Below are 18,806 nucleotides of genomic sequence, written 5' to 3'. Positions count from 1 at the left end.
GTTTTTGAGGCCTTTAAAGAGCTTATTGATAATCATTTTATCAAATTAAATAAAGTTTGGAATTTTGCCAAAAAAATATATTTAAAAGTAGAGTTTAGATTAAAATTTTGAAACTTTTTTCCCTTTGATTTAAAACTACTTCTTCTATCATATTTAAAACTGTTTTTTCCCTTATTAGAGGTAATTGGATCTGGGACAATATCAGGGATTGTAGGGTGAAGGTTAACTGGCACAGGCTGATCTGGTTTCCTGCCCATATTCCCAAGTTCTCTCTTATTTCGTGGATGGTTATCCTCGATAGGCTGCCTACTAAAGATCGGCTTGTTCGGTTCGGCTTGGCTATTGATAATGTTTGTGGTATGTGTGCCTCTAGTTCTGAATCTCGTGATCACCTTTTTGTTGAATGTTGTTTTGCAAAGAAAGTTTGGGATATTGTTCTAACTTCCTGTGGTGTTTGTTATACTCTGACCAACTGGGAGGATCTTTTCAATTGGCTGATAGCAAACTTGAAAGGCAAATCCCTCAGAATTCGAATCTTGAGGCTCGCTTGGACTGGTCTGCTGTATTCGGTCTGGGAAGAGCGTAATCACAGGCTCTTTAGACGCTCATCTCGCTCGGTTGATGCTCTTGTTAATAGTATAAAGTTAGCTGTTAGAGTTAAGTTGAGTAGATATGGCAAGCCTAGGATTGATGATGTTAACAGGCAGTTATGTTTGAATTGGGGTTTGTTTTGAGGTAACTTGTTGATTGTAGTAGCATGTCTGTTTTTTCTTGATGGAATATAAATTACTTATCCAAAAAAAAAAATTGTTTAACAATTAGTCAGCCAAAAGGGTTGGAGACAGCTCAACAGGAAAGAATATAGTTGTTTTCTAGGCTCGAGTTTGGTCATGTCTTTTTGTCACATAATCTCAAATATGAGTTTCTCTTTCTTTTTTCATCATTCGAGGTTGTTCAGATTTTATAGGTATTATAATAATTAGGGTTGTATAAAAAAGTCCGATCTGATAATTCGATTCAGTGATTCGATCTAAAAATTTAGATATTCATTTTTTTTGGATAATGGGATCGGATACGGATCAAATAAATACTAATTTCAGATTATCCGAAAATATAAAAAATTGAGATTTTAGATACCTTTATCCCAATAAATGAGTAACACACTAACCCATTAAACTCTTACCCAATAAAAATTAAGATATTTAATTATTTATTGTGTGTTAGTAATTAAATATATAAATATATAAAATATAGTAGATGTATCAAATAAGTTACATTAAATAAATAAAATTTAAAATTATTTTTTGCCAAATTAAATTTTATATCCGATTTAAATTTTTTTGTTAATTATCTAAAACTAGGTATGATCAACAAAGGACTAGGTATGGAGAGAGAAAATGAAAGAGATTGAAAAGGAATTGTATTTTTTTATTTTGTAATTTAAAATTTAAAAAAAATCATAATTTTTTTCATTTTGTTTGAAATTTATATAACTTCTTTAGATTTTTAAAAATTAGGATTAAATTGTTATAATGCGTAAAGATTAAAAATAAATATTTTAAATATAAAATAATTTGATGTAATACATCACACTTGTATAATTAGAAATAATTATATTTAAACATGATAACTTAATAATCTTTCAAATATACCCTTAATTGATAATAACATATTCTCATTTATTATAAAGTTTTTAAACATTAATAATTTTGTTATAGAAAAGAACCCAATGGCTTTAAAAATAAATTGGAATGTTATTATCTTTAGAGGTATTGAATTCGTGTAGTTACGTCTGCAGGCTATGTGCGTTGTTAATAGGTTAAAGAAAGTTCTGAATATATAAAACTCCGACTATCAAAAAAAAAACTTTATTATAGAAAGAGTATGGCTAATATTTTCTTCTTTAAAGGCTCTCAATCTTTTGATAATAAATGCTCGTACTTCTTGCATACACATTGTTCAAACTTGAGACTTCAAATAATAACAACAAATTCATTAATTATTGAATATTTTGAATAATCTACTGTGGGAAATCTTGAAACATATAAAATAAAATCAGATAAGAAGTGGAAAGGGATAATAATGGAGTAAATATTGTTAATTTCGTTGTTGTTTTATCGTAGGAACGTTTAGTTTATTATCTGTCTATATTATCGACAGAAAAAAATAATAAACTTGTTAATTTGATGTTAATTATTTCATTTTTTTAAATTAATATTTTTATACAGAATTTTTATATTTCAGAAAATATTTTGAAAATCAAATCTTACAAAATATTTAAATTATTAAAAGTTATAAACATTTATAAAAATTACTATAAAAATATGAAAAACTTCAAAAAATATTAAAAATATGAAAAAATATATTATTTATTGTTAATTGATTTAATTTGACAAAAACATATGAATTCGAGGGTAAAAAAATCTTTTTTTTAAATATTAAAACAACTTTTAAAAAAATATGGTAAACTATACGTTTAATACTTAAATTATCACTTAAATTATCACTTTTGTTGTATTTTAATATTTAAACTTTATATTTTTTAAAATTATATCTAACGTTCAATTTAACTTTCAGTTTAGTACTGGATATTGAAAACTTAACAACATCAACGATTTGGAATTATTTCTCTTTTTTTTTAAATTTCACGCGTGTTTTCATTATCTACAATATTATTATACGTGAAAATGTAGAATATTAAGTATATGAAACTCTAAAATTAAAATGAGTTTCTTATTTTTTCTAAATCGAGGAAGGAGTAGGGATGGTCAAAGTATTTGAATCCGATTTGATTTTATAGGGATTTTTTTTTATTGTGGTTCGGGACGGGACAGGACGGGTTATATACTAAGTTGGTTCAGGGTGGGGCTAGATTTAAGGTGAAAAATCATTGACTCGGCCCGATATAAAATATATAATATATTTAAGATTTTAAAGATTTTTATTTTTTTAATGTTAAAATATATTATTTAATTTTTAAAATATAATAAATTATTATAAAATATATTATTTTAATAATTTAAATATAATAAATAATTATAATTGTATTATTATAAAATATGTTATTTTAATTATTTAAAATATTGATCTATTCGGATCTAAGTCGAGGTTTTAGTCTAAAATTCGAGCTGAGAGAATATTCGGATCTGAGTCGAGGTTTTTATAACTAATTTTAAATTTTTTATTTCCTTTTTTTTAAAAATATATCATTATTTATAAAAATTAAAAATAAAATATATTTTAATTTATTAAAACTATGATCAAATTGAAAGAATATATCAATAACATGGATTATTTGTGTAATTATACCATCCAGATAAGCATGTTAACAGCAGTTAACAGGCCACGTGTGTTTTCCGTCACGCCAGTTAACGACGAGTGACCAATTTGTAACAAACGATAATGATAATGACCAAATTGTAACTTTTGAAACATCAGTGATGAAAACAAAAATTTACCTAAACATTAGTCGTCATTGGTGTAGTTTACCCTATTTAAAATTATCGGAATGGAACAGGATCAGGTTTTAGTAAAATATTTTCGGATCGAGAAGGCCATAAAATCGGTCCACCCCTTCTCGCCCTATGCCCATCCCTAAAAAAAACAATCATCTTTATATTTTTTTAAAATCATACATATTATTCGTTGCGGTCATATTTCTCTTTTTTTCTTTTATTCGTTTCCATGGCATTTCACCATAACAACCATCTTTTCCTAAACCTTCCTCTCCATCACTTCACCGACGAGCAATAACAACAGCAGCAAGCGGAAACCACCGGCCCCAATCGATAGAACACTGTCTTCCTCCGTTCACAGCAGCCTCAGCCGCACGGTGGTCAATTCTCTGACCATGGTTTACTCAACCTTCATACTACCGAAACTGGTTCAGACTCCACCTCCACCGTTCCCCAAGCTTCAACCCGGTGGCTGTCATTTCCGTCGTCTTTGCTTCTTCACCACGGCCACAAAGGCGTCATAGAAAACGTGGATGCCACCGCAGGAGTAGCAGGAGGCGGTAGTGGGGACTCCTTGAAGCTTCATCATCTGCCACCATTGTTGTTGAGTTCCATCTGCATGGAACATTAATTGGCCTGCACCACATTTGTTCAAAACTATTTCACTATTCTTTAACGTTAAATATAATAAACTTATTAAACATAACTATGGATATTATTAAAAGAAAATAACTATGAATTTTAAACATAAATTGTAAAAAGTATTAATAGATAAATTAATTGAGAATAATATCGACCTTGCTAATGCACCGAATGATGATGATTTTTCTAGGAGAATATACTTAGTACAATTATAATTATAAATACAATAAGTGCAAGTACAATCAATCATAATTTATATAAATTAACAGTTTAAGAATATTTCTGACAATAAGAAAGTGATTTTCCACACTATAAGTACTTAAAAATTGATTTAAAAGCATAGTAGGAAAATAATTTCCAACATAATATCAAAAGTTTAAATTTCTAATTCTTGTAGTGAAAAATCATTTTTAGAGTAAAATTATATTTTTATCCTCAATTATTTAATTTTAAATAACAACATAATGTCTAAAATGGACGTTCTATTTTTTTCAAAATTAATTTTTAACAGTATTCGCAAACAGTTAAATTTTAAATTATATTTTTTTTAAAAATACTTTTGAAAGTATTTTATACGTCACTTTTTAAAAGTATTTTTCAAAAGCAATACCAAAATGTGTTAAAGATAATGTTATTATCTCTAAAAATCATGAGTTCAGGCAGTTGTATATGCGAGTATATATATATATTAATGGCTAAGATAAATTTTGAATAAATACTACATTTTAATCACCTTAAACTATTAAAAAACAGAGTACAATGTGTATTTCAAGATCATGCATTAGAGGAAAGATCTACAAATTTAAGAATTTTAAGTTTTATATTTTAATCAAATTAGAGCAAAGTAAAAATTAAATCATTTGTGTGCCCTTATTGGCTGACACATTTTTTAACAAATGTTCGATTTTATTTTATTTTTTCAATTAATTTGAGATAAGTATAAGATTAAAGATCTGGATTTTGATATTTACGAATGAAACAATTTGAATCAAAAGAGTGATCCTCGCCTTTGTAGTGGTCGGTTTATAATAGATTAATAAATTAAAAATAAATAATAATATCAAAAAATAAAACGTTATATAGTTTATTCAAAATAATTTAAACACTTCAAATAAAAAATATAATGTAAATAATTATTTTCGTATTAAATTATAAAAAATATTAAAGTAGAACAAGTAAACAATTACTCCCTTAAGTTTCGGAAGTGTCCGTGTTTTTTCATCAGGCGCAGCAGCAGCTTTCCATTTTGAATAATCGTGCTCAAAAAGATATGCTACAGTAACAGTCAATGTCCAGTAAAACACGGTACCCAATTAATGAGATCATTACACGCGGGCCATCCTCCCTTCGCAAAATATCTAAAGGCTCCGTCACTTTATCTCCACAATGTTAACGAGGAACTATATTTGATAATTATTTATCAAATATATAAAAAAAACACAGTAACTATATATATATATATATAATAGTAATAAAAAAAATATTCATTAAAAAATCAAAAATCAATTTCAGTCATCTATTTTCATTCATCTAACAATCTTAAATTTATATAAAATTAAATAATTTTAAATTGTATAAATAGATATTAACCAATGTATATATATATATAACAATTAGTCTTTATAAATACATATTTATAAGATAATGTATTTTGATCAAAATATATTATCTTCTAAATATATTTTTCAAAAGAGTTATTAACTTTTAAAAAAAAAAAGTTAATAAGATAAAAACATTTATATTGTCCCACTCTCATCTTATATGAGTATAAATTTATATGTTTATCTTAAAAATGTAATATATCTCTATTTAATAAAAATATTAAAAAACTATAAGATAATATAGATAAAAAATATAATTAGCCTGTAATTATTTTAAAAAATAACACAGATTAAGGGACCTAATCAGTTTTTCATCTTTCGCCCAACAGTTTAACGATGCCTTTTTTTTTTTATCTAAATATATCTTATTTAAAAATCTTTTTATTTGGATATTCATTTCAGATTATTTCTCAAATTAATATCTTTTATGTCATATAGGCTAAATACGTGTGGTGCTTATCGAAGATATGTAATTGTATAGGCACGAGTTGGGTTGGGCGACAATGACACGTATATTAGTCTTATATTCAATTATTTAATAAATATATATTTAAAAAATTATATTTAAACACTTGAAAATTCATATATCTAAACAATGTGAGATTTAAAACTTCAATGAACTTTTCAAATATCTTATTATTTAGATAAAAGAGTTTTCAAATGTCTAAATATATCATTTTAAACATATATTTATTGAGCGATTGAACATAAGACTTATACATACACGTCGTTGATGTCGCCTAACTCATGCTCATACAAAATTCTTTTTTTTATTAATCTAAAATACTTACAAATAATAGTATCTGTTCTAAATCTTAATCATTTGATAATAAACGCTCAAATAATTTATAATCTCTTAATCATTTGAACTTGATTAACGAATAAAATACACTTTTAACAAAAACGCATCTTTGTGTACGTAGCAGAAAAGGATATCAAGTGTCAAAATGATAAATAACTTTTAGAGCATCTATTTGAATAAAAAATTATTTTCGAGGTAATCTAAATAAAATAAATATCGTTTTAATTTTGACAATAAACTACATGATAGATATTCCATTGATTAAATAGATATTAATTAAATTAAAATCTATAAATTAACAATTAATTAAATATATTTTTATTTTAATTTGATGATAAAATTATTATTTATACCAATATTTAAAATTTTAATTGAATTTGATCATATTAGTACTAGTAAGTATTAATTGAATTAAAATTTAAAAATTACTTATATTTATAAAATACTCTAAATATTATTACAATGGTGTTATTATCTTTTTCACACACGTAAAATTATTGAAACATATTAATTGAATTTTATATGTATGACCAAGAATATTTAGATATAAAATTTATATTATTTCATAATTATTTGATAATTAAATCTTTATAAATAAATTTATTAATGTAAAATATTTTTTGTTTTAATATTATTTTTATAACTTATATTTCAATTTAATATTGCTTAACTTAGTAATATCATCTCAGTTCAAAAATTATATTTAAACAAAATATAAAATGAAAATATAAAAACATGTTTATAAGAATTTCATAATAATTTAATTCAATTTATGTTTAAAATAATAATTATTAAGACTGATTATTTTTTAGATTGATAAGATTAAATTAGTTGCGTTCGCCTTGTAGATTATTAGAAATAATTGAATGTTTGATTAAGACTTAAGTCGCATCGCGTTAAAAACTAGTAGAATGAATGATCAATGAGTTGAACTTTCCTTTTGAAAAAAATAAAATAAAAATTTCTGGAACTATTTTCGTTGAACCGTTTCTCTTTACAGCTCCTCAGGGCTAACCCAGATCGGGGATCTTACGAGCTAGTTTTCTTTTAGTAGATTAGGAGTTTCGAAGATTTCAATTGGTGGGTTTTATTTGTTTATTTCTCAGTTTTGATAAGTTTGCTTTGGTTTTAGTTTCTAATATTGAATTGTTTTACTGAAATAAGAAATCTGATGGACTTAAATTCTGCTGATTCTGACTTGCCACATGATAGAAATTTAGTTTTTTTTTTTTTTGTTTCTCGAGTTGTTTTAAGTTTGAACGTTATGATCAATGAGTAAATTGGCATGTTTTATTCATGTTATTTGAATTGTTGTTTAGTATTTTTAGTTGATTTTTCTTTTTTCGCGTTAATTTGGATTTTCAGATAAGTGTGTACTTGAATTTCCTTGAAAAAATGGGGGTAATGTCAAGACGGGTTGTGCCCGTCTGCGGTAACCTCTGTTTCTTCTGCCCTTCGATGCGTGCAAGATCAAGACAGCCTGTTAAAAGATACAAGAAATTGCTAGCTGAAATTTTCCCCCGTAATCAGGTAATTTTCAGCTCATCTACTGTCAATTTTTACTTGATTTTGGGAACTTCTTTACTAGCTATTTTGTTAATATTTGGTTCTTATAGTGAAAATTGCATATGGGTGTTAGTCTAGCTTGTTCCTTTTTTTTAGTAGTGAATGATTGATTATCAGTATTAAATTCAGTTTAATTGATGACTTCAAAACATGAAATAGATTTTAGGTTGAGAAATTCAAAGAAGGATAAATTGTTTATAAGATCTACTTCTACAACAACTGCTGTTTCTATTTTGGTTTTGGTTGCATAAGTTTCTAATGTCCGTGGTATTAGATATTTTTGAACGTTGAGGAAGAAGTGGCAGTATTGATTGATTTTTTTTCCTGATATTTGCGAAGTAAGGCATTCATGTGCTTCTAGAAATGGTCCTTAGGTCTCATGAAGGGTATCATATCCCCTCATTCCAGACCCTGCACAGAAACCTTATCCCAGATCACAAGTACAAAAGGGAAAGGAAGGAAGAAAATGGGTGTTTGATATGCTTAAAAATTTTCCAATTATCTTTGATTTGACAGGATGCTGAGCCGAATGATAGGAAAATCGCGAAGCTCTGTGAATATGCTTCGAGGAACCCATTAAGAATACCGGAGGTATTATGGCTTTTCTTTTTGTTCATTTATTCTTGGAAGATTTTGATTTTAACATGTAATTTCTCAAATTTTAATTTTCTGTTTACAACGTTAGTTTCCACTACTTTGTTGCAAGTTTTCCGTACCTGTTTTCAGTGTGTGTGTGTATATATATATATATATAATTTTCTGCAAAATCAGTTTCCACAAAATTTTATTGGCAAGTATCTTTATCTCTGCTAATTTAAGTGAAAAAAAAACAATACTTGTACGTTGTAATTGAGAACACGTTTACTTCTTTTCTAATGGGTTCTATAATAATAAGCTTAGTGATGTTTTATATTTTCTAGTTGTTTAGGATTCAATCTTGCTTTTAAAATGATTATTTTATATTAGTTAAAAAGAGGTGTATGCAAATATTTTTTACAATGTTGGTAATTTTTTCATGAAATGCTCGAAACTGATTGCAAAATTTTAATTGGTATAAATCTTGGAAAAATTCAAATTAATTGATGTATCCTTGATGTGTTCGAAATTAGTTTGAAATTGACTATATTGTGAAATATATATAACTTTACTGAATAGCTTATTGATTTTTCTTTCACATCTTTAAACAATTTGTCTGCACAGATTACAAGTAATCTAGAGCAAAGATGCTTCAAGGATTTACGGAATGAGAACTTTGGATGTGTGAAAGCCGTATTGTCCATTTATAGGAAACTGCTATCATCGTGTAAGGAGCAGATGTAAGTTTGATTTGTTGGAATATTAACATTTAGTGATATATATATATATATATATATATATATATTTTGCATCAAATTTCTGGCCATGTTTCATTTTGGGGTGAGCAGCTTGGAGCAGGGGAGTTTCAAAGAATGAATCAATAACTTCAATACCTATTTGTTTGGTAGAGCATAATAATTGCCTTGTTATAGTCACATAATTGTTGAGGGGGCTTGTGTTGTGGGACTGAATTCTAGCAGGGGGACTGGTATTGGATAGATACGATGTTTTCGTTAGGTTGGTTGGGTTATCTGTTAGGCTTTGGGTAGGTTATTTGTAAGAGAGATTGTATGGTTGTTTTTAAGTTTTGTAATTTGTGGTTATCAATTAATTATTTAGGCACTCTTTTCCCCCTTCTGCTGATTAAGAAGCACATTGTGATCCTCAATCATGAAGGGGGTTTTTAACGAGGCCTACCATTCCTATCAAAAAAAAAATAATGCTTTTTTTGTTTCACATTGACTTCAATAGGTACGTAGAGAATTAATATGGTATTTATTATTATCTTCATTGTTTTATATTTACTTCATTGTTTTATATTTTTTGTTCATGGGAGAACTTTATTCTTGCAGGCCACTTTTTGCTAGTAGTTTATTAGGGATCATTCGGATTCTTTTGGAGCAAACTCGACAGGATGAAATGCGGATTTTGGGTTGCAATGCTCTTGTAGATTTCATAAATTGTCAGGTGTGTAGTCAAACTGATATGCGAGTAATACATACATGTTGGCTCGGATTGCTAAATAGCCCTTTGAAATTTTAAGGTTTCCATCACTGGGCCTTTTAAGTGTTTGATGGAGACAACTTACTGGATTTGGACCTGCTGAATGATTATATAACAGTCCATTTCTTGGCTTTAGATTCCAAATAGACTAGAGACAGAATGCTTTATATTCAGCTATAACTAGCAAAAATTTTCTAATTCTGTGGGATTTAAAACCAGATGGATGGCACACATATGTTCCAATTAGAGGGCCTTATTCCTAAACTTTGTCAACTGGCTGAAGAAGATGGAGATGATAACAGAGCTTTGTGTTTACGTTCAGCAGGATTGCAAGTTCTGGCTTCCATGGTTGTGTTCTCTCTAGAATTTTGATTTTTTTATACAGGACTCTCTAGAATTTTGATATTTTTTTCCTTTTTTTTTGGATGCAAAAGTAACTCTTTTGTCCAAAATAATGAATGCACTTACATTAGCCCATATAATGTTTTTTTAAGTAGCCATAACTTTTCTTCTTCTTTATGACACATGCATGCATATTCAAACCATCAATTGTTTTCTCTTTTCTCTATTATTTCTTGTATCTTATACTTGCTGGAGTTTGTGTGCATGTCTTTCCAGTCATTTCCTTCACAATTTTCCTACTCTGCTGATTTAGACGTGTAGTCTGTAGATTGTAGATATGATGTGTATTAGTAATTGTAATTGATTAGTTAATTAGTTTAGTAACAGACTTATTCACCTAAAGGATAAGTCTCTAGTTTATCTCTAATTTAAATTTTAAATAGAGTATTACTTAGGTTAAAATTCTTGTACAAGAAGTCCTTTAAAAGGACATGACTCTTTTCTGTAACTGTGTTAAGAAATAGAAAACAAAGGAACTCTATTTCTCTCAAACTCTCAAGACGTGTTTCCAAAATGAATTTAGTGATTTAGTTACTGGCAATGACTACTGTCCAGCAGTTAATAAGAGGATGCCTCGGCAAGATTATTATACAGCTTATTTAAATATTTTCAAGTAGCTTCTGCCTTTTCTACCTTTGTGCAACAGTCCAAATCCTCTGGTAGAAGGCATCCTTTAAAATTATTGCAATATGTTTTAATGGAAAGAGGCTTAGCTTTTTCTGCATTGTGTTTTATAATATAGGATAAGTTTGAAATTAGACTAGTTAACAGTTCAAACAATTAAAATTTTAGATTGACCTTTAGATATGATTGAAATCACTTCTGTAATGACTGTAGGGGAATATAGTGGCTAAATTTTGTTCCAAGGGTTTATCAAGTGTACTTTTGTTTTGATCTACCTGTAAATAACCTTATTTTGTAAAATCTGAGTTAGCTTCCAATTCCTTACAAGTCAGATTGATTCCTGGATCACTTTTCATGTAGTTTTTCTTTTTAAATAATTTTATTCAGTTATTTTATTTGTGAACATTGCTTTTTCTTTCTATTTCTTTTTTGTTGTACATCTTTTCTCATTCAGTATTTTATTCTTCGACTTCCAAGTGTGGTCCCTTACTTCTTTCTCATTACTTCTGCCTAGGTCTGCTTCATGGGTGAACACTCTCATATATCAATGGACTTCGATAGTGTAAGTTATCATTTCTTATGGTGGCTTTCCAGTCAATGCACTTTTTTCTTAAAAGTTTTATGCATTTCTGATATGATACAGTTTGACTGTTCAAATGTAACCAAGTATATTTTAATCCTGGCTGTAGCTTCTTTGAAAATATTGAAATAATTGTCTCTTTTATCCAACTGAGCTTCATTATAAAGAATGAAACAGAGCATTGAAATGTTTACCAAGAAGTATATTTTTGTCTGCCCAAAATTTTGGATAATCTCTCTCTCTGTTTCTCATTTTTATTTTGGAGTTTCAGCTTTAGTCTCGTGAATTTCCTTCTAGATATTGTAAAGCACGCACTAGACAAGCAAATGAGCAGTAGCTTTTGGCCATTTTGTTTATCTTAAATTGTTTTTCCATCTTTTATAGATCATATCAGTAACCTTGGAGAACTACATGGATTTCCAAATGTCCTCTGCCAATGGAAGTAAAGTGGGTGAAAATGGTTTGTCCGTCCCGGATATCAATGAGAAGGCATTGTCTGTACCAAACCTTCTAATTAACTCAGAATTCGATCCAACTGCGTAAGTCTTCATTACTTTATGCATTCATTTCATTAGGATAAATTTTATCCTATGCCCAAATATAATCGTTTGCTTCATTTGGATCTTTAGCAGTGATACCTCCAAGAGTCCCTCTTATTGGTCAAGGATTATCTTGCGTAATATAGCCAGATTGGCAAAAGAAGCAACAACTATCCGGCGTGTTCTTGAACCTCTTTTTCATAATTTTGATGCTGAAAATCACTGGTCCCAAGAGAAGGGAGTTGCTTTGTCTCTTCTAATGTACTTGCAGTTGCTAATGGAAGAAACAGGTTACTTGGAAAGTTTTAGCATGAATCCTTTATATATGCTTTTTCTGATATATATTTTGTAGGTATTAAGGTATTTATTTTTCAAATGACAGGACAAAAGTCTGACCAACTCTTAGCCATCTTGGTGAAGCACATGGAGCATAAGAATGTAGCCAAGCAACCTCGTATACAAGTTAACATTGTAAATGTCATAAATCAACTTACACAAAATGCAAAGCTTCAGCCCTCAAAGGCAGTCATCGGTACAATAGCTGACTTGGTGAAGCATTTACGAAAATGCCTACAAAATTCAGCTGAATTATCATCTTCTGGGGGTGATAATGATAAATATAACACTGATCTTCTGTTAGGCTTAGAAAAGTGTATTTCAGAGCTCTCAAATAAGGTTGGGAAAATGCCTTGTATACATCTGAGTTCTAATTTAATCTTAATTATCTTAAGATACTTAGAGAAGCTAGTTATTATTATTATTATATATTAATATTATTTTTATCCATTTAGTTGAACTCCTTTTCTGTATGTATTTAACAGGTTGGAGATGTGGGACCAATTCTTGATATGATGGCTGTGGTACTAGAGAATATTTCGACCAACAGTATTGTTGCAAGAACAACAATTTCTTCTGTTCAACGAACGGCAGAAATCATCTCTTCCATCCCTAACATATCATATCACAAGAAGGCAAGTATTCTCGGGTAATAATATACTGTTATATTCATTCTTATCTTGCACACGCATCTAAATCCTGACATTATAATCTGTTCCAGACCTTCCCTGATGCTCTATTTCACCAGTTGCTCCATGCAATGTCCCATCCAGACCATGAAACTCGAGTTGGGGCACACAAAATTTTCTCCATTGTGCTTATGCCATCCTTGCTTTCACCGTTGTCAAATCAAAATAAAAAAACTTCTGAGGCTGTTTCTTATGACTTGTCTGTTAGTGCAACTGTGAAGGTAAGGAGTCACAGCTTTTCCTTTCAGGATGAAGGTACCAAGCAGAACTCATTCATGGAAGACTAAAAGAAAATGGAAATCAAGTGTCAATAATGTGTCAGTCCCATTGGAACTCATTTAGTTTCAAGCATGCTCTGGATGATAGAAAAATGTTGTGGAATTGTTGTCTTTCTGTTGTTTAGTGTTTCTATCAATTCATATACTATTTGGTTTTCATACATATCTGAATTTTTCAGCAGTTCACTTCCCTTAGATTAAGCAGCCATCAAGTGAGTTTTCTTCTTTCATCAATATGGGTCCAGGCGAATTCCACTGATAATACTCCTGCAAATTTTGAGGCAATGGCCCATTCCTTCTATCTTGCCGTATTGTTTACCCGATCCAAGGTAAATATTTTTATGCTGGCTTACTCTCAAAAAGAGGAAAAAAAAACCTTTTATGCTGTCTTTGTTCTAAAATATGAATCCCCTTTATTGACGCACAAGGTTCAAGAAGTATTAGTTGTTTATGATATTACCTTACTCTTTTTTATTGATTTTACCTTGTTTTTGGTGATGATGTACGATACAAAAAAAGAGAGAGGGGGTGGGTAGGATAGCGAAATTGGAAAATGTTTTACTCTTGGTAATTGACAAACATTTTGGAAGAACCCAAAATAGATGAATGAACAACTTATTTATTTGTTTTATAGAGTGTCTTCTATTTCTGATTGTGCTTAATTTGATATTAGATATGTCCTTTTGAAATATTTAGAAGTTCTAGTTCTCACTGTGAATGTTTTCCATGAATGTAGACAAACCAAATGGTAATGCCAACTCTCCATTTAGTGTTTCGTCTCTTTCTGGTTGTCAGCACCATCTATCATTATCTATAAAACTCAAAGTGAGATAATAAGGTCAACCTTTATGTTGCCTGCACCTAAGTTACGTTTATCAAGCGATGTTCAACTTGTCTCTGCAGTGAAGTGTGCCATGGGACAATAACTGGGCTGTGATAGAATTTGGATCTTATCGTGATTTTCTAAGAGGGATTTCCCGGATATTTTGTTAAGAATATTCCTCTTTTCTTTTGCATTTTCCTGGAAATTTATTAAATATCTTTTAATACTATTAGAGGTTTTCTTTCTATTTGGTAGCTATTTCTTAACTGCTCTATTGATTAATTTTCTGCTGATAGACCTCCAGTCACATGGCACTTGTTCGGAGTTTTCAATTGGCATTCTCCCTGAGGAGCATATCTTTGGATCAAGAAGGTATGTTACATCTATTAGTATCATTGTTTTGAAAACCGGACGGGACCGGCCGGTTCAACCGGGAACCGTTGCCTAGTCCGGTTCAATCTAGACCGGTTGAACCGCTACTAGTGAACCGGCCAGAACCGCTCAAACCGGACCGGCTGAAAACCGGGAAAAACCGGAAAAAAACCGCCAATTTTATTTTATCTTTTTTAAAAAAAAATTAAACCAAACGACATCGTTTGTTAAACGAGCCAAGTCGAACTCGAGTATTGCTGAGCTCGACTCGAACTTGAAAAATTTAAAAGTAAGCTCAACTAGATTCAAACTCACGAGTTAAAAATTATGAAATTTAACTCGAACTCGAAATATAATATTGAAACTTGAACTCGAAAAGGCTTGAACTCAAAAAAAAAAATTAGAAGCTCGATTGAAGTCTAAAATTCGAGCTTGATTGAAGTGAAAGAATAGTTCACTCAATACTTACCAAAAGACTCCATGATTTTGAATGTCAAATTACCTCTATTATTTATAGAAGTTAGTTGGGATGATCTTCTATGTTTCTTAGCCATGTGAGATTGTTTTTTAAAAAAAAATTAAACCAAACAATATCATTTTGTTATGATTTTTTTAGCCCTAAATTTATTTTTTAATTATAGTTATATAATTATATTTATTATTTAATATGTTTTACCTTAAATATTATGTTGTAGTTAATTTGAATCATTTTGTTTCACTTGATTTTATGGTTTTTAACTTATATATGTTATGACTTGATTTGAATATGAATTGTGATATAAAAAAATATTTTTTATTAAATATTTTTGATATTTTTATTTAATTTTTTAAATAATTATGATGTCGACCGGTTCTTCCGACCGGTCGAACCGATTCGACTGGTTGAACCAGTGAACCGATATCATGGCCAGTTCGCTAACCGGTCCGGTTCTGAAAACCATGATTAGTATTGGTGTTTATTTTTTTGATGCAGTGAAAGAACTTAGTGCTGTAAGTATAGAAGCTGTAGAATTATGCTCTCTGTCCAGTTTGTCATTTGGAAGCCTCACAAGCAGGATTATTCCATACACTTCCAGGATTGTGTTTCCCATGCTAATTTAATTTTGGTCGATGGGAGAAGAAGATCATTGTCGATTGCGAAATACCAGAAGAGAAGTATTTCGCGGAACCGAGAGCAATTTACTGTAGCGGGGTCTGGAGGTGCTAGTGTAGAGGAGCCGAGTGGGAAGAGATCAATATCCCAAGTTGATGTGGGGAAAAGGGAGTTGCTGAATAAGTTTCATGATGGTAGGTCTTATAAGGATACGGTAGTGGGAACGATTAACGTTGAGGTTCAGCAAGTGAGTAGCTATTGAGATAAGAGGGAGGTTAAGAAGCCTTTGGAAGTTTATATTCCAACGGAAGAAAGGTCTTGGCTAAGATCGTCTCTAACTGGTATCTGCAAACCAGTCGAATCGGTTCTTCCGACCGGTCGAACCGATTCGAGGTCGAACCGATTCGACTGGTTGAACCAGTGAACCGATATCATGGCCAGTTCGCTAACCGGTCCGGTTCTGAAAACCATGATTAGTATTGGTGTTTATTTTTTTGATGCAGTGAAAGAACTTAGTGCTGTAAGTATAGAAGCTGTAGAATTATGCTCTCTGTCCATTTTGTCATTTGGAAGCCTCACAAGCAGGATTATTCCATACACTTCCAGGATTGTGTTTCCCATGCTAATTTAATTTTGGTCGATGGGAGGAGAAGATCATTGTCGATTGCGAAATACCAGAAGAGAAGTATTTCGCGGAACCGAGAGCAATTTACTGTAGCGGGGTCTGGAGGTGCTAGAGTAGAGGAGCCGAGTGGGAAGAGATCAATATCCCAAGTTGATGTGGGGAAAAGGGAGTTGCTGAATAAGTTTCATGATGGTAGGTCTTATAAGGATACGGTAGTGGGAACGATTAACGTTGAGGTTCAGCAAGTGAGTAGCTATTGAGATAAGAGGGAGGTTAAGAAGCCTTTGGAAGTTTATATTCCAACGGAAGAAAGGTCTTGGCTAAGATCGTCTCTAACTGGTATCTGCAAGCCAATTTTCGAAGTTGATTTTGTGCAAAGAGCTTCAAGGACCGAGGGATTTAATGTCAAGGTGGTAAGGTGGGGTTACGCTAAAAACGCCTGTCTGATAGTCTTCAAGACAGCGGAGGAGAAAGATGCAGCAATGGAATTCAAGCGGATCTGTCTTTCTGGTTTGAAAGGCTGGAACCTGTTATGGATGAAAAGTGCGTTCCATTACCGTACTGTACAGTTTCCTTGATTGGTGTTCCTTTAATCTACTGGTCAAATGCGTTCTTTTCAACTTTGGCTTCGAGATGGGGTAGGTTAGTGAAGATCCAAGAACAAACTCTTCAAAGAGTGGATTGTAGGGTGGCTCATATGTTGTTAAGGGTTGAGAGCCCGTTCGATATACCTCCCCATGTCACCATTAATACCTTTGGTAGGTCTTTTGTTATTAAGATTAAGGTGGAAGGTATTGAAAATTTCTTCCCTGAGTTAGAAGAGGTGATTGAAGAAGATGGATCAGTGGATGGAACAGAAGATCCTTGGGAGGAGAACTCGGCGGTTTGGAGCCAAGGGGATGTACAGGAAGGTCTGCAAATGCAGTTGGGTAATCAGATGATGTCAGACTCTCAAGACAGGGTAGAAGCATGGGTTTGTAGTGCTCCACATGGGGATGGCTCGTTGTTCAATGGGAGTTTGAATGATAAAGTAGAATTAAATAATATTTTAGGTGTTGATTTCTTCCCTATGGAGACATTTTTCGGTTCTGTCCTCAGTCAGCATGAGGGGCATGTGCGTATTCAGGAATGTCAAATTCCGTGGGAGAATTTGTCTCCACCCAGCATGAAAAGTCGAATGGTGTTATTGAAAAAAGGAAAGATGGGAAGAATAGGGGGTGTTCCCTATGAGCATGATAAAGTTGATTGGGATAATGGGCTTCAAAATGGCCTGCGAAGACATCTGTTCAGTGGTTTGGATCATGGAAATGGTACTGTAACCATGGGCTGTCATTTTTCCAAAACAGATTTTATCGAGGGTCTAATAAGGATTGAAGATGGAGTGGGGTCTGCTGAAGGTTCAAAGCTGATAAGTTTTAAAGATGGTTTGCAAGTTCGTCCTGCAAGTTCAATTTCCATGAAGAGTGCCCCGGTTGGCAGGAAGTTAATCAAAAGTTACAAGAGAGTCTATAGCCGGTCGAAGGGAAGGAAAGTATGGTTTCAAATTGTGCAGAATTGTAAGGATAATTCAGGAGAGGAGCTCAGTAATAATTTGGGTAGGCTTTTAATTTCAAGAGGATGTAATTTTGAAATTCCAGAGGATGTTTTTACAGAAGGGGCCAGTGTTGTTCCAAGAGTTAGGAGTGGCAACAGGAGAGTTAAAAGATCCCTTATCAGGGAGGCTACAGACCTTGTTAGTGTTTCTACTTTATCCTCGTCTCCTTTTACTCTGTTGCTGGAGGAAGCGATTGCTACATGGGAAATAAGCAAGATGTTAGGCATATCTTTTAAGGAAGGGAAGGAAGCTTTTCTACAAAAAATTATGGACTTGGAGAAAGGATTGAGTGGGCCTTCCCAAGTTTGAGGGTTGATCAATGGGTTGTTTGGTACCATTATCATGAATTTGATGCCAAAAATTAGTATTTTGTCTTGGAACGTTAGGGGGTTGGGTAAGAAAGAAAAGCAGAGAGCTGTACAAAAACTTTTGTCTGAGAAAAAACCATCGGTCCTTTTACTTCAAGAAACAAAACTTGAGATGTTACCAAGTTCGTTCTTGAGGAGAAGCGGTTTGAGTAAGTTGCAAGGGGTCGTTGACTCACCAGCAGCATATTCCTCAGGAGGCATTTTAAGTTGCTGGGATGATAGCATTTTTGAGCTAGAACAACAGCACATACACAGCAGGTTTATTGTTGTTTTCGGGAAGTTAAAGTTTAACCAACTTAGGTGTGGATTCATAAACGTTTATGGTCCATCTGTAGAAG

General features: G+C 31.4%; 1 protein-coding gene across 3 annotated transcripts in view; it reads left to right on the top strand.

Annotated features, from left to right (window-relative positions):
• Positions 1–7,444: 7,444 nt before the first annotated feature.
• Positions 7,445–18,806, top strand: part of LOC120197207 (protein SEMI-ROLLED LEAF 2-like) — a 36,838-nt gene continuing 25,476 nt past the window's right edge. Inside the window, exons 1-14 of one of the 3 annotated variants that reach the window (XM_039198825.1) lie at positions 7,445–7,580; positions 7,866–8,030; positions 8,583–8,657; positions 9,267–9,382; positions 9,995–10,109; positions 10,365–10,493; positions 11,686–11,733; positions 12,136–12,290; positions 12,381–12,580; positions 12,673–12,965; positions 13,112–13,261; positions 13,348–13,536; positions 13,776–13,922; positions 14,713–14,788. In XM_039198825.1, coding sequence (XP_039054756.1) covers positions 7,896–8,030; positions 8,583–8,657; positions 9,267–9,382; positions 9,995–10,109; positions 10,365–10,493; positions 11,686–11,733; positions 12,136–12,290; positions 12,381–12,580; positions 12,673–12,965; positions 13,112–13,261; positions 13,348–13,536; positions 13,776–13,922; positions 14,713–14,788 — 1,828 coding nt within the window. In that variant the 5' untranslated portion in view covers positions 7,445–7,580; positions 7,866–7,895. Of the gene's footprint in view, positions 7,581–7,865; positions 8,031–8,582; positions 8,658–9,266; positions 9,383–9,994; positions 10,110–10,364; positions 10,494–11,685; positions 11,734–12,135; positions 12,291–12,380; positions 12,581–12,672; positions 12,966–13,111; positions 13,262–13,347; positions 13,537–13,772; positions 13,923–14,712; positions 14,789–18,806 lie in introns of all 3 variants that reach the window. The other 2 variants (XM_039198814.1, XM_039198820.1) reach the window with 2 other exon arrangements.

This window comes from Hibiscus syriacus, unplaced genomic scaffold, assembly GCF_006381635.1.
Source record: "Hibiscus syriacus cultivar Baekdansim isolate YM2019G1 unplaced genomic scaffold, ASM638163v2 tig00004777_pilon, whole genome shotgun sequence".
Taxonomy (NCBI): Eukaryota; Viridiplantae; Streptophyta; class Magnoliopsida; order Malvales; family Malvaceae; genus Hibiscus; species Hibiscus syriacus.
Note: the sequence above shows the minus strand (reverse complement) of the source record. Positions and strands in the feature narration are given on the sequence as shown.